We start from the raw sequence: 19,516 nt of genomic DNA, 5'->3' as shown, positions 1-19,516 counted from the left end.
GCTAGACCTGTATGAAATTTGCCCACACATAACTTTAAATTAATATTAAGATTATGCAGCCAAAAAACACAATGCCATGACTGAATCTGGGTCTTTCCTGCTTCAGGCAGAGTAGGGAATCAATCCCTTTGTATGTTTTAGCAAAATCTGATTTTTTTCTGCAGCTTTCACTAGGAATATGATGCTTCAATATTAAAAACTATGAATTTCTGCTGAGCCAGAACCAGTGTAAAATATAATTGTATAATTATATTGACTTTTCTGTGGTTAACACAATAAGGGGTGCTACTAGATGTTAACTGTGATTCTGGAGAATATAGTGCAGTCGCTTTTTTTCAATTTTGTAAATGAAGGGTTTTTTTTCTTATTCATTTCTTTCATTTCTAAACTTAGTGACCCATAGAAGAATTTTAAAATTGTGCCATCAACCTGATCTCCCAAACAGAGACCTCCACATTAGGTTATTTGCCTAAAACAAAATGTAGGACAACAAAATGACACGGAGGTCACAGAATTGCCAATATAAGCACTCTAGAGGCAAGTAGGTTTTATGACCAAAGACCTGAGGCTTCAGGTACTATTTATTCATTGTTAGCTTGCTTCCTCTTTTGCAGTTTTATTCTGTCCTTTGCTGAAATAACCTGTGTTGTGGGTAAACAGTGGAAAATTGGCAAGGAGACATGAGCATGTTGACCGATCAATTATTTCAGCTGCCAAAACACGTGGTGTGCAGAACCCATAAGAAATGGCAGATCACAACCCTTAGACTTGCACCACCTAGGTGTCAACCTGGACTTGTGGACTCCTAACTTCCCTTGTTATCTGCAACAGTAGCGTATGCGAGTACCCCATATTGTAACCTGTTAATTCACCTTAAACCCATGCCCCCCCCGAACCTCGCCATGGGCCAATGGTCTGCGGTGCCTGGGACAGTCTGGTTGCTTCCCCGCAAGGTTCCTGGGGTTCCCCTTGCAGTTCGGGGATTTCAAGGTAATAAACATCTAATAACCTTACTCCAGAGTGGTGTCTTCTACCTCTGTATATTCCAAGTATCAGTTACCACTGTTAACACCCTGTATCCAAAACTAAAACAAATCCTTTTTGCTCAGTTGCTTTTTTCTCTTCTTTAACCCCTACCTGCTTTTTAAGTATGATTGAACAAATCTAAAATAGTAAAACAGAGAAAAAATAGCATACTTCTTAATTCACTAAACACATCCAAAGTCATAAGGAAAGAAAGCATCTAGAGAGAAGATTAGTAGTAAAAATTGGACAGGAAATCATTTTCAAAATCCGAAAATCTTCAATAAATTTGTGTCCCACTTCAACCCAAGTCAAAAAGAGAACCACCATACTTCTCTGCAACAATCAGACAAATGGTGCTAATGAACATTATTATGTGCTGTAGGCATCCACAGGAGGTTTTATTATATCCAGGAGTCCACTGTGCAAGGTATAAACACAAAATAAAAAGATGGTCCCTGTTCCAACAGCCTCACGTGCTTTCTGAAGGTAAGACGAGATGGAAACAGAGAGAGGACAGGGAGCAAAGGAACAACAGGACAGCAGTGGTCAAAACAAGCAGTAATTTTATGGAAATTTTCCTGAGAACAGTCAATAGTCAAGTGGTCAACATATTTTAATGGGATAAAAGAAACCATGTTCAAGTCCTTGATGTGTTTGGTTCAAATCACACAAATCCAATTTCTCTGTGAGTGAGAAAACACACTCTATGAGTTTTCTGAAAAGTGTGATTTTGAGGAACTAATATGTTCTGGTGAAGAACTACGTCACCTGAAAGCCACAATAATTTTTTTGGATATTTGTTTCTTAGAGAAAGTAACTCAGTAAATTAGGGCAGAAAGCTCATGTCAGCAGCAACAAAGAATATTGCAAGTATCAATGAGATACCAACATTTCAGAATGTTCTGTATCAATGAAGACCCAACTTCAGCAAAATATTAAATCTTCTTGGTAACAAATACAAAAAGGAAAACAGAGTAAATGCTTGCGATTAATATTTTTCATAAAGTCAAACCTTTTCTAAAAAGTTAAAACAGTGTACAGTAGGTTCACCAGAAATTTAGTTAAGTACTGTAAACATCCTTAAGAAAGCACAAACATCCTTAAGAAAGCAATAAAAACATGCAGAAATATTTTAAGAATTTTTCCTCTAATAAGGAATAATAATAATAATAATATTGTATTCATAATTGAATTGGTTCATTAATGCCTCCAGTGATCACAACAGAGTTACTAAAGTAAGTTTGAATTTGGCCTAATATTTCTTAGTCTTCCAATCTCAAAATGCACTTACTTTCCCAAGAAATTTATTCCAAAATAAATATTATCTGCCATTCACAGTCCCTTAATTCAGTTGGGTAAATAACTGTAATCTTGTCTTCATGGTAGACAGAGAGAGATTAGTCAGAGTGAGAGTCTAGTCCAAAACAATGAAATGATGCCAGAACTAAAGACCAGCATCAACCTCACAAACGTCCATGACTAATGTAAGGTGCGCTTATTTGACTTGTTTTCCCTGACAAGCCCAGAGCAACAGGTATATAAGAAGCAGCAAACCCCACAAGTCCCTACCAAGACAAGACACTCTGCTACATATACCTCTTGTGAAGACAACATTAAGAGCAAACATAGGAAAAACTTAAAACCCTACCAGAGAGCACTCAGGTACTGTTGTTAAAGGGCCCAGAAGAATCTGTACAGGACAGAATAGATGCAATATGAGTTCCACTAAAATTACCAAACCCTGTTCCTCCTGCTTCTTCTGTGTAACTTGGAAAGGAAAGCAGCATTTGTTATGTTTCAAATTTTTTGAAGAATTTACTGTATTGTCTATACTTAGGAGCCCCATTCAGCACCCAGGCCACAGCACACTAAGCACTGGGAAGGAACATTAAATGTAGCTCCAAGATTTGGAGCCTCTTTTCCACCAAAATCCTTTGATTTCATTACCTTTCATCAAGATAAGGAGTAGTGTGAAGGAGAATCAGGTGGTTTTGCAGTCTAGGATTCATTGGCTATCAACTAAAAGCAGCGAGCAGTTCAGCAAGTATTTTGGGGGGAGAAATGGTGTTGGTGCTTCCCTGTGGAAGTTTCTAACCCACAGTCAAAACTGAGCAAGTGTTCTGTGATGGTACTGGTGGGTGGCAGGCATTCCTGCACTAGCAGGGGTGCTGTAACTGGTAGATGACATTTGGCTGTCAGCTCTCGGAAGTGTCTTGAAAAAATCATACAAAAGAAAAAATGGATTAGGACACATGAGGACTGTGAGATTCTCTCCAGAAAAATACATCATCAAATGAAAGAAGGGTTGTATTAGTAATCTGTATGGCTATTTTTATTATGCCTGCATTTGGGTATCTTCTTTTCCAAAGCATCTATTTATTGAATATTATCAAAAACAGGAGACTAGGCTAGACTGAGCTTTGGTCAACCCAATATGGCAGCCTCACATTCTCATAAAGCTCTGAACAGCCAATATTCCCTATCACTTCTTTTAACAATCAAACACTACAATACTGGGCTCTACAGAAATACTTGAGAGCAATACAAATAATGCTATTACGTAGAGATATGAGTTAATTATCTGCACCATAGTAAAATCCCTATGTTGTAGCTATCTCAGTAATTTCTGCAGTAAATTATCCCCTTTATACCAGTGGCAACCTACAATGACAGAAGAAAAAGAAATATATTCTCAAGACCTGAAATTAAATTGAAAGAAAAATAAATACAAAAGTAACAGTACTGGTACTTGCCCACTGCTATATCTTCTTCATTTTTTCTCCCTTGCCACATTTCCACTGACACAAGGAAGTAATTTACAATGTCAAGGAAATCCATGTCTGTCTGCGCTGAGTTACAATATTCATATTTCTACTTGTTTATAGTGAACTAAAGTCATCATAAAATCAGCTATGTCAATGAGTCATACAAGTCATCTTTCATTTAATAAGGCATCTTCAAATATCACTCTTACTTTACTTGTAATAATTATCATCAACAAGCAATGTTTGTGCCATCATATCCTAACTGCCAGAAATTTGCACAAATAAATCACTAAAAGGTTAAGATATTTTTCATGCTAAATATAATGTACAGTATTAATCTGCTTTATTTTGCTATTGTGACTAATGAGATGTCCTATACTTGTATCAATTTATAATTATGCCAGATCACATGGCAGGGGAGAAACGAGAACAACAAACAACAGACGGATGTCATTTTTACTTAAATTTTCAGTCTAAATTATACATTCATGTTAAGTTCATGAAGCACAACATCCAGATTAAAGTGCATCAGCATAACAAAAATTGAAACACATCTTTGTCAGTTCAAAAGCAAACTAAGTAAGTATTTTTCAAACAACACCCAGCTCTGCTTTATATTTCCCTATTTGATCCTTTAGTCTACTTTTTGGTATTACTTTTGAATAAAAATCCTAGAGATAACAATAAAATACAGACTTTTTGGCAAAAGATGAGAAGTGTATGAGACAATTGCATGTAATGCTGACTATTCTTAGACCATTGGGTGGAGATTGTTTTCCAACATGGAAATGGGTGTTGTTTTCAACATCTACGCAGGTGATATATTTCTCATAAACAGGGAGCACTTCTGTAAATGACAGGCATATCATTGCTGTGCTATGTATTCCAGAATGTTTCATGCTAGTTTGTTCCTTTGCTCTGAACACCAGAGAATCAGCAGTTAAGTCCAGAGTCCTAAATACACACGGTACTGCAATCTGCCACCTCCCTGATCCTGACATAGCAAGCTCTTAGGTACCTCTACAAACGAGAAAACTGAGCTATCTCAACAGCGTGGAATTAGTAGGGGGTACTATATTATATATGAGTAACTAAATACATCTCTTAGTAATATTAAACAAGTTAGTGGGAAATAATTGATTGTTCCCAATTAGCCTGAAAAGCAAAACCACTGGGATGCTATCTCAGACCACTCTATTGCAGATGAAAATTGACTTAATTTTGCTCATCACAAAGAATTTGAATTTTGCAACTCCTCAAAATGAAATTTCCATTAATTTGTTCTGTTAGGTTGCTTAGCATTAAAAATTTCTAGAAGTTTCTTACTTTCTTGTAAGTCTGCTTTCATACTATTATACAGCAGCTGATTCTTTAAACACACAAACATTCAACAAATCCTTGTCTTTGCCTTGCATATATTAACCTTTGCTGAGATTAAGTACTACTGAATTAGGGAAAAGAATAAAAGATACTAGTTGAGGTTAGCTATACAGCTATACCATAAATTTTCTGGGGGAGAAAAATCCACATTTCTATTTTGAAGACTTATCTCCTAAACAGCTTTATGCAATTGCCATTTGTGTCATGATGTACTTTGGAGAGGCAGTTGTTAGGAGATGAGACTGATGATTGCATCATCAGAAATCAACCATTTAAAATGTTCCAGAAACCCATAAAATTAATAATCTGCAGAAAGTATTTTAGATTATACACCATTAAAATAAGTTAAGATACCAAAGATTTTTCTTTGTATTGCTTTTACAATGTCACTTATTATGGGAAAATGCAATGAAGCAGAAATATATAAGGCAAACAACATTTATTCATGTTACCAACATATGTGGACCATTTGTTGTTCATTCTCAGAAAGTTAGCTATATTTGAAAGCCCCAATAGGTATCATTATGAAATATTTGTTTCAGAACAGTTTTGTGATGGAGCATGTTAGGTCAAGCAGAACATGTATATGTATGATCATATCACTTATGTTAAATACAAAGTGAAGTTTATATTTATGACAGAAAACAGGAAATACATTTTCAGACAAAACTGGAATCACTATTTTCAGCTAAATATCAAAGTGAACATTTTGAAAACCAAATACTTAAGTCACAAAACTAGGGAGATAACTACTGCAAAGCAGATCATCTGAAGACATTATTTACCTTATGTAACTGATAGTATTGCTCAGCACCTATTCCTCCTTGTTCTTCTCCTGTCCACAGCACCAAGCGTAGAGTTCTTTTTGGGCGAAGCCCTAAAACATAATTTAAAATACTGTCTTTAATACTAAATACTCATTTATTTGAGCATTTTTTGCATTGGTCTCCACCCTCCAAGGGCAGAAGAATCTGGGTTTCTATTCAACTATATCTGACCTAAACAAAAAATGAACTATTGCAAGTGTGGGTTTTGTTGTTGGGAGTATTTTTGCTTGTTTGTTTGCAGGGAGGGATTGTGGTGTGGGGCAAGAGGGCGTGCAAGGAAGGAACACAGTTTTTTGTGGCACTGCTACTCGTATTGCCTCATTGGCTATTGCCTCTGCTGCAGTAGCACAGGAGAAACAAATGAGGGGACCGAATCTATGTATCTGAAAAATGTAAAATGCCTAATTATTATCTTGATTGATTTCCGATACATATGTTACTATCATTGCTGTGGCTTGCAATAAATAATGTGTGTATGCTTTCAGTAGATCCAAATCAAATTTTCATAAGGATTATCATTGTTTTGTCATGGTTAATTTATTACAATTAATTGAAAATGAGCTGTTGGATTTTTATGAGAAATGTATATTGATTTCAAGAACTGAGGAGCACTGCAAGATTATTTTTTCTTTTTATCAGACAAATGAAAGAGTAACAATCTGTATTTTAGAATCTGAAATACAATCAGCTGTTGAATGTATGCAAATGTCTTAAAACAAGGCAAATGCAAGGCCATTCTGAATTTTGCTATGATAGCTGAGTAAGAAAGGTAAGTTCTCAGATAAATTTTGAAATAGTTTATTGCTATGGCAGAGATGAATAGATAGAAGTTGTTGCCCTTTATTATTTGATTGATTCTATTCGTAAATGAATACGTTCGAGACGTCAAAACTGAGAGCAGAGAACAGCAGACAAAGAATAAATAGCGTTCTCTGTACAGTGCAATGCTAATTACGTTCAAGCAAAGATAAAACCCACCAAAAATATAAAAAAACAACAAAAAGAAACCAGTTAGCAAAATATCATAAACTGTAAGGCATAAATTACCATACACATTTCTGTGCTGAAGAGAAATAATATCAGTATCACTGTCAACTCTTATTTCATTTCCTAGCTGAAATGAATGAAGTTTACAAGTAGACCTGACCTTCATTAATTTTTTTTCTCTCAACATGAGGGAAAATGAACTAAAGATTTCTTTTTATAAACTACACACTAGTAATCCTAGTAAGTGAAGATAGAGAATAAGAGGAATATTCAAAATCTAAAAAATCCTTAGATTTCCGATGATTTTATAATGAAGGAAGTGCAAACCAATAGAATCAAGTGATCAAAAAGTGTATTTTCTAAATGTAGATCTGCTGACTGTAAACAAAACGGAAGCGAACCCTCAATTTTTAACTCTCTCCCACCATGCACACACACATATCTCAGTGTATTTTGTTCCTCTCCTAATTCAATACAACAGCAGATTAGTCTCCTTCACATTTCAAAACAGCCAGATGTCATATTATAATAATAAAATGGCAATCATGTTGAAGTTAGAATGACTTTAGACACAAGGTAACCAAAAAAGTGCCAGTGGCTTCGTTACAAAAGGTTGCTCTAAGACAGAAAAGGTGCTGACTATAAAGCCTACAGTGCTAGATCCTGTACCACGGTCTGAATGGTGCTTGAGTGTAGGTGGCAAATAGAGGTGACAGGAAAAGGCTGTGTTTGTGTGTCACATCACAAGGTGCTAAGCATACAATCCACTATGCCAAGGCTCTGTAAGCAGCTTTGATAAGAGATCCTTGAAGGAGGAGAGCAAAGTCCGCTGCTCCTCCCAGGTGTGGGAGAACAGCAGTGCCAGCTGCATGCACCACCTCTTGGTCCCACTGTTGTCCACGGGGAGTCTAGCAGGCTGAGGGTCAGAGATAGGGATCCAGGGTTTGCCTCCAACATGCTCCAACCCCAGCTCATCTCTCAAGCTCTGCATGAGTCAGAGAAGGACCCGAAAGAAGTCTGAGGTCCTTATGGCCCCCTCTTAGCCCCTGTCACTCCATCTTTTCACTAAAGGAGAAAAAGTAAGCCCTGCTCAGTTTAGGTCTTTCCATCCCCTGAGGTGGGAAGACTGTATCAGCTCTTACACTCCAAGAGATTTCTGTGAGCAGATTCACTTGTGTTGTACCAAAATGAAATAGGGTGAGTTAGAAAAAATATAACCTATGGAGGTAGTTGTTTTAAATACAAAACAAAGTGTACAGAAGAAAATTTAATTTCCTCATTATCTTAATCTGAAAGTGATAAGTATTTATCTACCTGTTATTAAAAACACAGCTATTCTGACCCTAGTATATCAAACAAATCCAATATTCACAAGTAAAATTGCTACAAATAGTATCAATGCATGCTTTTATTAAAAAATATGAAATACTGTATTTAAGCTACAATCTTTTTTTTAAAATGAAGTTTATCAATTTTGGTCTGCTTTTTCCAAACTACCGGCTCCTAAGCAAGGTATAATCACCATAAAATCAGAAGTCTTTCAGATCACAGCCCAAATACGTATTGAAAAGACATGATAAAACAGTACTTGGACTAGAAAGCTATGTTCTGTGATGAGAATATTATGTACAGGGATATGTAGCAAATTTTAAAACAAAGCAAAAAAAGTAGCACAAATAAAATAGTAGCTTCTTTTTACTTATAGCCTTCCTTTTACCTATTTAAGTGACTTATTACATAGTCTAAAAAAGGACATCAGACGAAAAGATTTTTTAAAAAGTTACCCAGAACATCCAAATAGATCATTTTGGCAAAGTGCATCAAGTTATATCCATATTTATTGATGTATCAGTGCAAGGATCCTTTTGTGTCCTCACTGGGTCACTCACATCTGAAATTACGTAATTCAAATGAAAGTTGGAGAGTGTATTACCTGCTCAAAACCACAGAAACTCCAGTTTCCATCCTAAAGAGAACAGCAGGCATTTACAGGACAATAACATTCAATAGGTGATAGCTAGAATTCAGATAAATTGTTCTTTCTAAACTCACATAATTAAAAGGAAAACCGAAACAACTATAGATCCTCCTCTAGCTACAGATTAATTTATAAATCTACAAATTCCAAACTTTTTTTAAAAGGATGGATTTTTTTTTTCTATACCTTATCCTTAACTGGGAAAAATATTCATTTGCTCAAGTAGGAAATAAGTTCCAGGACCACTGAACTGTCAGATATACAGCTCCTGGTTCTGATTTCATACCAGTTTGACTTCAGTAGAGTTACTCTTACTCAGATGTGTGAGAGAGCACAGAAGAGGCTCAAATACAGTATGTACATAGTTCAGCACAAATGTTTATTTTACTGATCAGCCTCTAAATTCTCATGGTCTATTCCAAGCACAAGAAATACTATGGGACACCTGGGCTCTTAAATTAACAGAAAAAATCAAAACACCAATGCAGCCGACCTATGTCTGGGGAAAGGGGTGTGTGCTATGTATACCAAGACACTTGTTTTACTATACTCCCTCTGTGCCGGTGTGGCTATTAGCCATTTCATCATGTCCATGTAGTGTATTTTATGATTACTCTGAACACTTCAGTTATAGTAAGATGCAGTCCTTATCAATACTATGTTCTGTTTCTTTTAAATTATCACAAAGAATTCATACTTGCAGATGTCAGCAGGAAGCCTAGATTAGCCAAAGACCAAATGCTTGAGGGGAAAAAAAAGATTCGTAATTGCACTAGAAAGGAGGTATTGATTAATCAGTCTCACTTTGATCTCAACTACAATAAAATATTTTGCCAAAACCCTTTCTTTCATAATCTATGTAAAAGACAATTGCCAGCATATAAGATAGAGGTGTATATAAATAAATAAAAAAAAATATTATATATAAAGACTCATACATTTTACATTAATTTTAAATGTAGAATGGATACTTTCTAGACATGAGGTGATTTATTAAATCCATGTATGTTCTTACAACAGTTCCCAGTAATAAGACAGCTCCCAGGACACTATATAAGACCTGAATCTTATGTCCTACATATCTTGCTAATGCCTGATAAAGCTGATATATTCCCATACAGTAGAATAGAAATTTATAGTTTAGTATCAATATATACAAATATATGCTAATCTTTCATATGTAAATGTAAAGAAATAAACACGCTCCACCCCCAAGACAGCACTTAAACAAGGAAGGAGGAGCAGGAGTAGAACCAAGGTAATGTTGTGGACTGAAAAGCTAAATATGATCATCATATTATAAGGATTCGTGTATTTACAAGTACATGTACTATACAATACTATCCAGTTCCCAGGGCAATAAGGCAGTCCCATTTGCTTTATTATGTTTACTAAAATGCACAGATATTTCATTTGTTAATTATTTCCATTACTCACATATAGCTTCTGGATATCACTAAAGCATACGTTTTGTCCACCTTTTCACAAAGCTGAACCTATGGGTTTTATGATCATCAAAAAACTACCAAAAAGAACCTGTGCAAAAAACACAGAAGAGCTGAAGAAATACAATTATGTTTGATATATACAGTGTCTTTTTTAAAATCAAAATAGAGATGAGAAGTACAAATACTAAATTTCATTTAGTAAATATTTTCCCACTTTATAAACGTAAATGCTTACTGATGAAGGGTATTAAGTAAAGAGATACAATATTTTCAAATAAGACAGTGTTGGCTAATCAGAGTTCTTCAAGAGAGGTCATCACATTGTTGTAAGACTACATATCTCTTGAAAACATAAAAAGCATTCCACCTTTGTGAAGAAAGGATTTATTTTTTCCCCTGCAAACCAAGGCACTGGGCATCATTCACAAGCAAATTAAACAGCTGTTCACATTACAAGTGGCATATAAGTGAGTTGTCAATGGATGCAAGTAGATTAACTGGTAAAATATTTCAGCGTGCCTTTAGACAGCATTCACTGGTAAAATGCACATTATGTGCTGAAGGAAGGACACACCTGATTCACCCTATACTGTCCTCTTGTCTTAATTTCTATAGCCTATTTCTACTTCTTCATTCTGAAAGCTGCATTTGTTTTCCACCCCTACTGATTTTTAAGAATATTCATAAGAAGTTGCATTAGCTACAGAGAGGAGAAGATCCTTAGAGTATAAAGAGTATAGAAATAGAAGCTAGATATCCCCTGTAGCCAATAAACAGGAAAATGACTGTAGCCCCACCATGTGCTCTGAAACTGTGGGAACCATCAGGGTTCTCAGAGCTTTGACAGCTCCACACGCCCAAGACTCTGCACAAATAGCCCAACAGCACCTTGAACTGAATACCAAAGTAGTACAAATTACACTACCTCATCCCTTATTCTGTTACACTCCTTAAGCCACCGATATATTTTTTTCAGGAGCCTCTGTGGAGAAGTAAACATAAATATATCATTCCGAGGTCTGGCCCACTGTCATATGTAACATCATGAGCTACTCATTTTTCTGTATTATTACTCTGTGGCCTAAGATTTCTTTAAGAGGATATTAATACAAAAAGTAGTAAGATGCATGATGACCCTGTACAGCATATTTTACTGCTGATATTCATTAAATTCTTAATGCATTGTCTACCTTTTTCAGATTTGCAGCTGATTAGACACAGGAAATTTACTAGATGGCATCAGTTAGGGTTTTTCTATCAAGCAAGCACTTCTCATAAAATGCCTGGAGTTTCTAAAAGCTCCACCATGAAATAAAAAATAAACAAAACTAATACTCTGTGTTTTGCTAAGGAAGACATTAGAATTCACCATCAAACACAGTGGTCAATTCCATTTCAAGTATCAGCATCATTTTCTATTAACAAAAATGAAACAGTGTATGATTTCTACTAACCCCCATGAAGTAATATTAATAACGTGGGATTTCCATGGAACACTTCCCTTGCTTCAGCTGCATCACAGTGGCAAAATTCCACTTGTGTAATGTGCTTCATACCAGGTTAAATTAGTTAAGTAAGGCAATAATGTTACAAAGCTCAGAGTTTGTGCTCTTAACAACAGTGTATTATTACTCGTGTCCGATCTATTATTTTTTGGAGACGACATCTCTGAGACTAACATTTTTAGCTGGGGATTATTTATTTTCTCCTAGGCACACTGCAACAAAGTTTCAGCACTCTCACTTGATACTCCTTGCCATGCACTTGCCTTAAAAATTGCTCTATGAACAATCTGTAAAATGTCTTGATGCACACCTAATACACCAGTCACCCGTGGAGAGTTCAAGTGATAGCATTCTGGTTTTAAAGGATTCCCTTGATCAGAAGTAACATGTTTAAAGTTTGAAGCTGAAGCACACACCTCTCCCTCACCCTGGAAAAGCATTCATCGTAGATACTAGAAAAATCTTGCTGTTATATCTTTCCTCTCCAGGCAGCCTCACATGGGAGGGTGCTGGACTTCCCTCAGCCATCTTCCATTTCAAACACATGACCTCACTTCACAGCTTAAGAGGTTCAGCTTACACTGTCGACACCTTCAGTGTAAAAACATTTAAGGAAGAAAGGATTTTCCATGTATATTTTTAGATACACTGAGCTTTTCTGTAGCTTTGCTCTTTTAATTAATAAGACCTATAAAAACAGAGAAGCAGAAAAAACTGTCAAGCTCTTTTTAAAGATTTTTGTCTCCTTCTTTTAAAGGAACTTACATATAGTGTCCATGGCCTTCTGAAAGTTGCCCTTTTTGTGGGGAAACCACAATATTTGCCTTCAACTCCATGACATTAACAAAATTAAACAATGCTTTTTAATGCGGCACTTGTACTATTCTTTATTACTAAACTCTGTTCATCTTTTGTGAATGTCTCCATTTATTCCAGTATCAACTGGGTTTGTCCTAAAACTAGTATCTTGGGAAACTGTATCAAACCAATCTTTGAGTTTCCTCCATGTTATGCTTTCTGCTTTATCCAGTCTCTCTCCTACCGTGTCTTTGTTGCACAGTTTTCATGGAAATGTTGCAAGTCTCTTGTGACTTTACTAGCAGCCTTCTGCAAAAAAAGTGATTTCTGGTGCATATTTTATGGTCAAATTATCTGTATCAATACTCATTCTTAATTGCTTTGCTTTGCATACAACAGAATAGCAGTCCCTTTATGCATCATTTAAATCCTCTCCAAACTAGCAATGCTCTATGAATTTTTTTAATCTGGTCAAATATTGAGGGATTTTTTCATTTTATTTTAGATTTGATCTACTAAATTGGAAACTGTTTCAATCATTAACAGATTGGGAAATAGGCGATTTTCTGAAATTTCCAGAATCTCTAGAATCTGCTGGTTTAATTAAGCTGTTGGGCTTTATGGCAAGTTACATATTTTAGCTCCGACTGCACTCAAAATATACTGCCTACTTTTTAATGTCGCTGATATTTTTAGTTATAATATCCCTCTTGAATCTTTTACCCTGTTCTAGTCTAGATCTCAAGTGAGTTACCAAATCAGGTCATTTTCAACAAGTCCTTTTTCTTTCTGCATAGGAGGTTGTCCACATTTTCAATGTTGCAGTTTTCTCTTTCTTTAGGACTTTTCCATGGTATTTCCAGAGTAAGCGACCGCACTCTGCAATTTTGGCCTCTGCTATCTACATAATGTGAGGTCCCAAAAAATTGTCTATACACAAATTCCTAAGTTTGCTACCCACATATACTGCTTTTCTGACAGGGTTCTCATAGCTGTTGAAATATGAGACAGGAATATTTCAGTATTCCCCAGTACTTAAGAGAATATTATCTAATTTCTCTATGCTGCACCATGGGTAAGCTGGTCTCCATTTTAGAGAAAAATCTCTTCACCTTAGCATCCTGTTTCTCTGGCTGAATGACTGATTTCACAGAATACATATACACCAATAAACTGCAATTTATAGGATGACAGTAATAATGCAATTTATTTAGGATGTTCAGAATTTTCCTTCTGAAAGTCAACAAGAATTTCCCATTCTGAAACAGCAGGATTTGTGCTTTCATTCTGTTATTAGAAATACAATTTATATTGCAGAAAGCCCTAATCTCATTATTTTTGCAGCATTAGACATTTAATAAAAAAAGCTTTTCCTTCAAAATTAAGTGAGAAATAACGATTTAAAAGAGGAAGTCTTGAAGGCTATAAAAGTCACATGCTTCAGTAAGACAAAGCACACCTCAAAAAAATTTTAGCATTATTTAAACCCTGAATATGATATATCCATAACTCTCTAGTAAGCCTAAAATTAGACAGGGGAAACAGCTTTTTGCATGGGAAACTGCCTTTGTTTTCTTGTAAAAAAGTATAATGTAAGCTGCTTGAATTTTCTGTTTATACAGGTTTTGTTTGTAATTGATTCCTACTACTGAGAACTACATGATTGTTGGATCAGATGTCAAGCTTGTAAACCAGTGAATCTTGAAGGTGGTTTGGAGTAAAGAAAATGAGGTTTCCCAGGCCTCAGAGAAAGCAGAGCTGTCTCACAGGTACACGGGTTACCTTGAGAAGAGGCGTGGAATTGCAGGAAGGAAAAGACAGAAGCTAATGTTACAGGTGGGACCAAAGATGGAAAGGAGGAAAGGAAAACCGAGACACAAGCAAAGCTGAGCAGTGCTTTAGAGGCGAGGGCAAGCAGCTTAAATGTGATTTGGACAGGCAGGATGCTGGAGAAGGGATTAGGGAGTGTGTTTTGGGTGGGAAGAGAAAACTGCAGAATCACAGAATGAGAAGCATTTTGGACAGGCTTCCGAAAAGAGGGTGAATGGAAACAGGATGGCCTAAGGAAAGCAGGATATAGAGTAGCACTCAGGAGTAGGGAAGGAGCTAGAGTAGCACTAATTAAAGCATACTGAGAAGCTGAGATCAATCCATGCAATTCTTTTTTCCTTTTTTTAAGGGGAGAGTAGGTTGATGAGTTTATGTCAGAACGGGAAAGGCATGTTTATAGAAGAGTAGAGGTGGGAAACATGAGACGTTTTAGATAAGCTTATTTTAAGAAAGTAATGGAATATCCAAGAGGAAATGTCAAGGAAGTAGCCATATATACAAGACTAGAGAGTAGAGTTGTGAATAATTTGCAAGTGTAGTAACTAAAAATAACATATATTTAGCCTTTTAATTGCAGAGAGGGGGAAAAAAGGTGGGGGATCCACAACCCAGAGCCCTGTACGTTGGGCTGCAACGGAAAGAAAAGCCAGACATCAAGACTGCTAAAGCTAGTGTTTATTTGAGGTGTCGGCTCACAGCCACTGACCAGGATAGCTATATGAAAGCTAAAAAGAGAAGCACTGAGAAATGTGCCCTTCTGTATTTGGGATTTTAAACAGAGATCCAATTAGTGTAGAGTCTTGAAGCCAGTACAAATCATATCTACAAAAAAAAAAAAAAAAAAAAAATCTTACACTACCTGCCTGTTTACCAGTAAAACAGCGAAACAAACATGCAACAAAATACTGTTTCATGCCCTGTACTGCTCTGATGGTGTTGCCATTTTCTCCAAGTCCCATGAAAAGGAAGAGGACACCTCTCCACCTTTAAAATGCACCTTCTTTCTCTTAGGGAAACCTCCTTCCTTAAAAGCATTCAGAGACCTCATAAAATTCTTATGGAGCAAAAAAGGCAACGTCCCCTCTCTCACTCTCTTTCTGGCATTACAAGCATAAAGCATGATTTGAACCTTATTGAGCTGTGGCTCTACTTTCTGCCCCTGCTCTCCCTGCTGTTTGAAGTGGAAAAAGCTAAGTCTCTTCCAGCATCTACACTGTCCTCAGAGCTGATGATATAGAAATTGCACCAGCTGCTCTTGTCTGACCATATTGAAAATATATACATTAAAAAAACTGACTGTAAGGACAAGATGACCCTACCTTCATCCGGAAAGGATTTTACATTTCATCATCTCAGCTGGGTTACAGATTCGGAAAAAAATCATAATAACCTCTGTCACCAGGCTTTTAAGATGTTTATATATAAATAAAGGCCATTCTTTATCTTGAATGTCCTGAGTAAATTATAGCTTCCAGAGAAGCAGCAGTCCACCGTACAAAGGTCAACACAGTTATGGAGGGCTGTATGCCTACATTTACCACCAAATTAACAACTTCATACATCTAAATCACTCCTTTATTAAGCCAACCCAGCATGGAAATTGAAGATTTAAGTGTTTGGCAAATTCATATTCTATGGAATGTTGAAGGGAAGGTGAAAATGTAGTTGAATTATAACAGTAGATGCAGATATTTCATACCAAGGTGATTTAACAGATTTGCAAAGGATGAAGGTCAGGGTAAAACATGCAAATTTGGGAAGTGGAAGGAATATAAGAACAAAGGGTTAACATCAGGGATATATTTTAACTCAAACAAAATAAACATTGTAAAAGTAGTCACTTAATTGTCCTTCATATCATACCTCCTAGACAGCAAACAACTACAACACTACCACAGCTACAGTCAATTCAAAAACATTTAACAAAAATTTAGAAAGTAGATTAAAATTGCAGTTACATGACTTCAATTAAAATCATAGCAAATTAAATAAAATATTACACTAGCAGAAAAGGAATGACTCCAGCAGGTTTTTTTTTTTAAATAAAATATATCTTCAGTCCTCATATATATTAGCCAGGGAATTTGGAATGAAGAAATGTAACTTGATACAAAGACCACAGTGAACTGCATAGAAATCTGTCTTATGGCTTTCCAGTCACATTAGTCATGGGTATAATTCAGAGGAGAGTTACAATTTCAATTTTAAATAAGTCTTAACAGAAAAAAAAACTGTCAGATCAACTCCTTATGAGTTACATAAAATGTAATAAAGGCAGTACCCTGAAATTCTTGCCTGAACTGTTTTAAAAATGTTCTTGTAGTCTTCCTTGCTTTTATCCTAGGAAACAGAAATTTGGTTGTACCAGGAATCCATGTTAACATCTATAGTAAAGTTGACTCATTAACCTTAAATTACTCCATAATGCTGGCAAAGAGAGGAAGAGGGGGAAGTATACATATCACCAATCACCATAAATTTCTCCATTTCTCATATGTGTGTGGATCATAGTCTAGGAATGTAGGCAGGCCATATAAAAAGTGTGATGGCTGGGATTAGACTTTGTCAACAATAATCCTTCCTTCATCAAGTTGCTATAGTAGCAATGGCATCATGCATCTTGGCCTAGGGTGTGGAGAAGGCAAATGTGCTCCATTCATCTACTTGACTCCTAGTATTCCTTGCCTCTGGAAGCTCTCCACAGGAAACATTTTTCATATATAGAAGAACCAGGATTGTCAGAATGTAGGCACAATTGTAGCTTCCTGGTCCTGTATGGCATGCAGACGTGACTGAACAGGAGCTCAGGATGCACATAAGACAACAGCAAAAGCAGGGAAATGCTTACTTTGTACCATAATCCATCAGCAGTCTTTGGAATGCAGAAGCCTCTCCTGAAGTCTATAGTGGCTACTTCAATACAGGAAAAATCTCAGATAATAATAACAGGCAATACCTTACACTGCTGCAGTTCAAGTAATTGAAGGGAAAGGGGATACGTTTGTGATTCAGCAAATTAAAAACCCAGCCAATGAACTTTTCCTGAAGATGCATCAGGGAGTTTGGACAGTAGTGTGCGGACAAGTGTGCACCTCTAGGTTTGGGAGAGCACAAAGAGCTGACACAGTGAAGAAGCAAAACCCAAATACAGCCATGAAAAGGTAGAAAACACATCTCTGTGAACGAGGAGAGTGAGCTTCTGGGGAAACGTTGCTGAAAGAAACCTGGAATTCAAACAAAGGACCTGCTGACTAGCCAATTTCTCCTGTGTTAGGGAAGACAGGTTTCTGAAAATAAGCTAGACAGTAATGTCAAGTAGCAGAACCCATCAGTTTCTCTTCCCAATGGAAAAAAAACCCTTGAAATTTGGCTCCAACTGCTTTAATTAAAAAGAGATGCAATAGTAATTGTATCTGAGGATTTTCAGAAGCAAGCAGTAAAAATTCATCAGTCAAAATGTACTGCATTTCTAACTCTAGTGGGCTCTCTACTGCAGTTAGTAGGAACAAAATGTTATGCTTGGAAAGCTGACACTGCCATACGATCACCTTCTAAAGACTTTTCATTGTTGTTCTCATTATTCAGTTCTCTCGGGCTCACTTTAAAGATAAAATTCGCACCTCCCTAGGAGCTTGAACACAAGGTGGTTTTGCCAGAAGGATTTACTGACCACCCACACTGTACTCCACAGTGCGGAAGCATGGGAGAATCCCTGTGGCCTCCAGTGAGAAATATCCACTTGGGCCATGAGATATAGGAATGTAGCTGGATTAGGAGCAAAGAGAAAGCACTGGCTAAAGCTCTGAAACCATCAGTTACATACTACCTGCTTCTTGCTCAAAGTATATCATATGCAAGTATTAGTTCTGAGCAAGACCACCATGACAGTAGCAAGCTTGAAATGATGGGAGAGGAGCACAAATACGTCCTTTATAGAAGTAGGCAATCAACATTCAGAACTGGACAGAGACCCACAGGCTGTGAGTCCAACCTGCATAGCCAACTAAAAGCAAAATACAGCATCAAAGTATATTTGCGTAATTTCATAGGGATTATTTTTATGAACAGCTGTTTAACTAATCTTTCACCTCACCTGGAAAGACAACTTCTTTTGTAAACTTGTGTGACACAGGGAAAAGAGAACCTATGTTTAAAGGACACCACAAGAGCAACCACTGTAACACCAAAGCACTGAAACAAATGGCATTGGCTATCTCAAAAGAAACATTTTTGCATAAGAACACATGTAAATTTGAAGAATTATAAATCCAATCTGAAAACAGCTTGGGTTTGAGGTTTCTAGACTGTAATTAGTAATACAGCTGTTGTTCTGCAAAACTAGTAAAGCCTGAGTTGCTTGAGTCCTGTATCTTCTACAGTTCCCCAATACTCTCACACCACATCACACCTCATGCAATACCCCAGGTATTCCCTCTGCATAAAGACATGAACAACTCAGCAGTTCTTCCTCCTCCCCGTTCCTTCTCATATTCCATAAATTATTCCCAACAACACCCTCACTACTTCTGTATTTGCTACCTACCCCACAGAGTTTGCAGGCAGGACAAAAAAGAGAAGGTCCTGTGCTTATTCCAATCAGCACAGCTTACATGTGCTGACTAATCAGACATTTGTCATCAAACAGAAATGATAAAGGCAGAGTTACTCCTGCCTTCCCTCATTTGGGACATAAATATACTCTCATGTGTGGGAGATGCACACTCATCTCTCCTCAGTCACTCATTTACAAAGAACACATTAGGACTTCATATTCTAAACATTTCTACACCTACATCAAATTTAGTTGAAATCGATCAAAAGGTTAAAAACAGGAGGGCTGGGGAAGGCAGCTGCTGGCAGACAAAGCTGCAGGCAAACTGCACAAGCTTACTGAATTAGAAACCCTGGCTAAAGTTTTGACGAGTCATTTCTTAAGCATCAGAAATAGGTAAAATCCTCAGCTAACCATAAC

At 36.6% G+C, this 19,516-nt stretch overlaps 1 protein-coding gene across 2 annotated transcripts in view; it reads right to left on the bottom strand.

The window, feature by feature from the left end:
* CPQ (carboxypeptidase Q) overlaps window positions 1–19,516 on the bottom strand; it is a 171,033-nt gene that overhangs the window by 42,512 nt on the left and 109,005 nt on the right. For both annotated transcript variants that reach the window (XM_067290338.1, XM_067290339.1), the window contains exon 6: window positions 5,957–6,048. In XM_067290338.1, coding sequence (XP_067146439.1) covers window positions 5,957–6,048 — 92 coding nt within the window. The remainder of the gene's footprint in view (window positions 1–5,956; window positions 6,049–19,516) is intronic.

Source organism: Apteryx mantelli, chromosome 2, assembly GCF_036417845.1.
Source record: "Apteryx mantelli isolate bAptMan1 chromosome 2, bAptMan1.hap1, whole genome shotgun sequence".
NCBI lineage: Eukaryota > Metazoa > Chordata > Aves > Apterygiformes > Apterygidae > Apteryx > Apteryx mantelli.
This window is presented reverse-complemented; position numbering and strand designations above follow the sequence as displayed.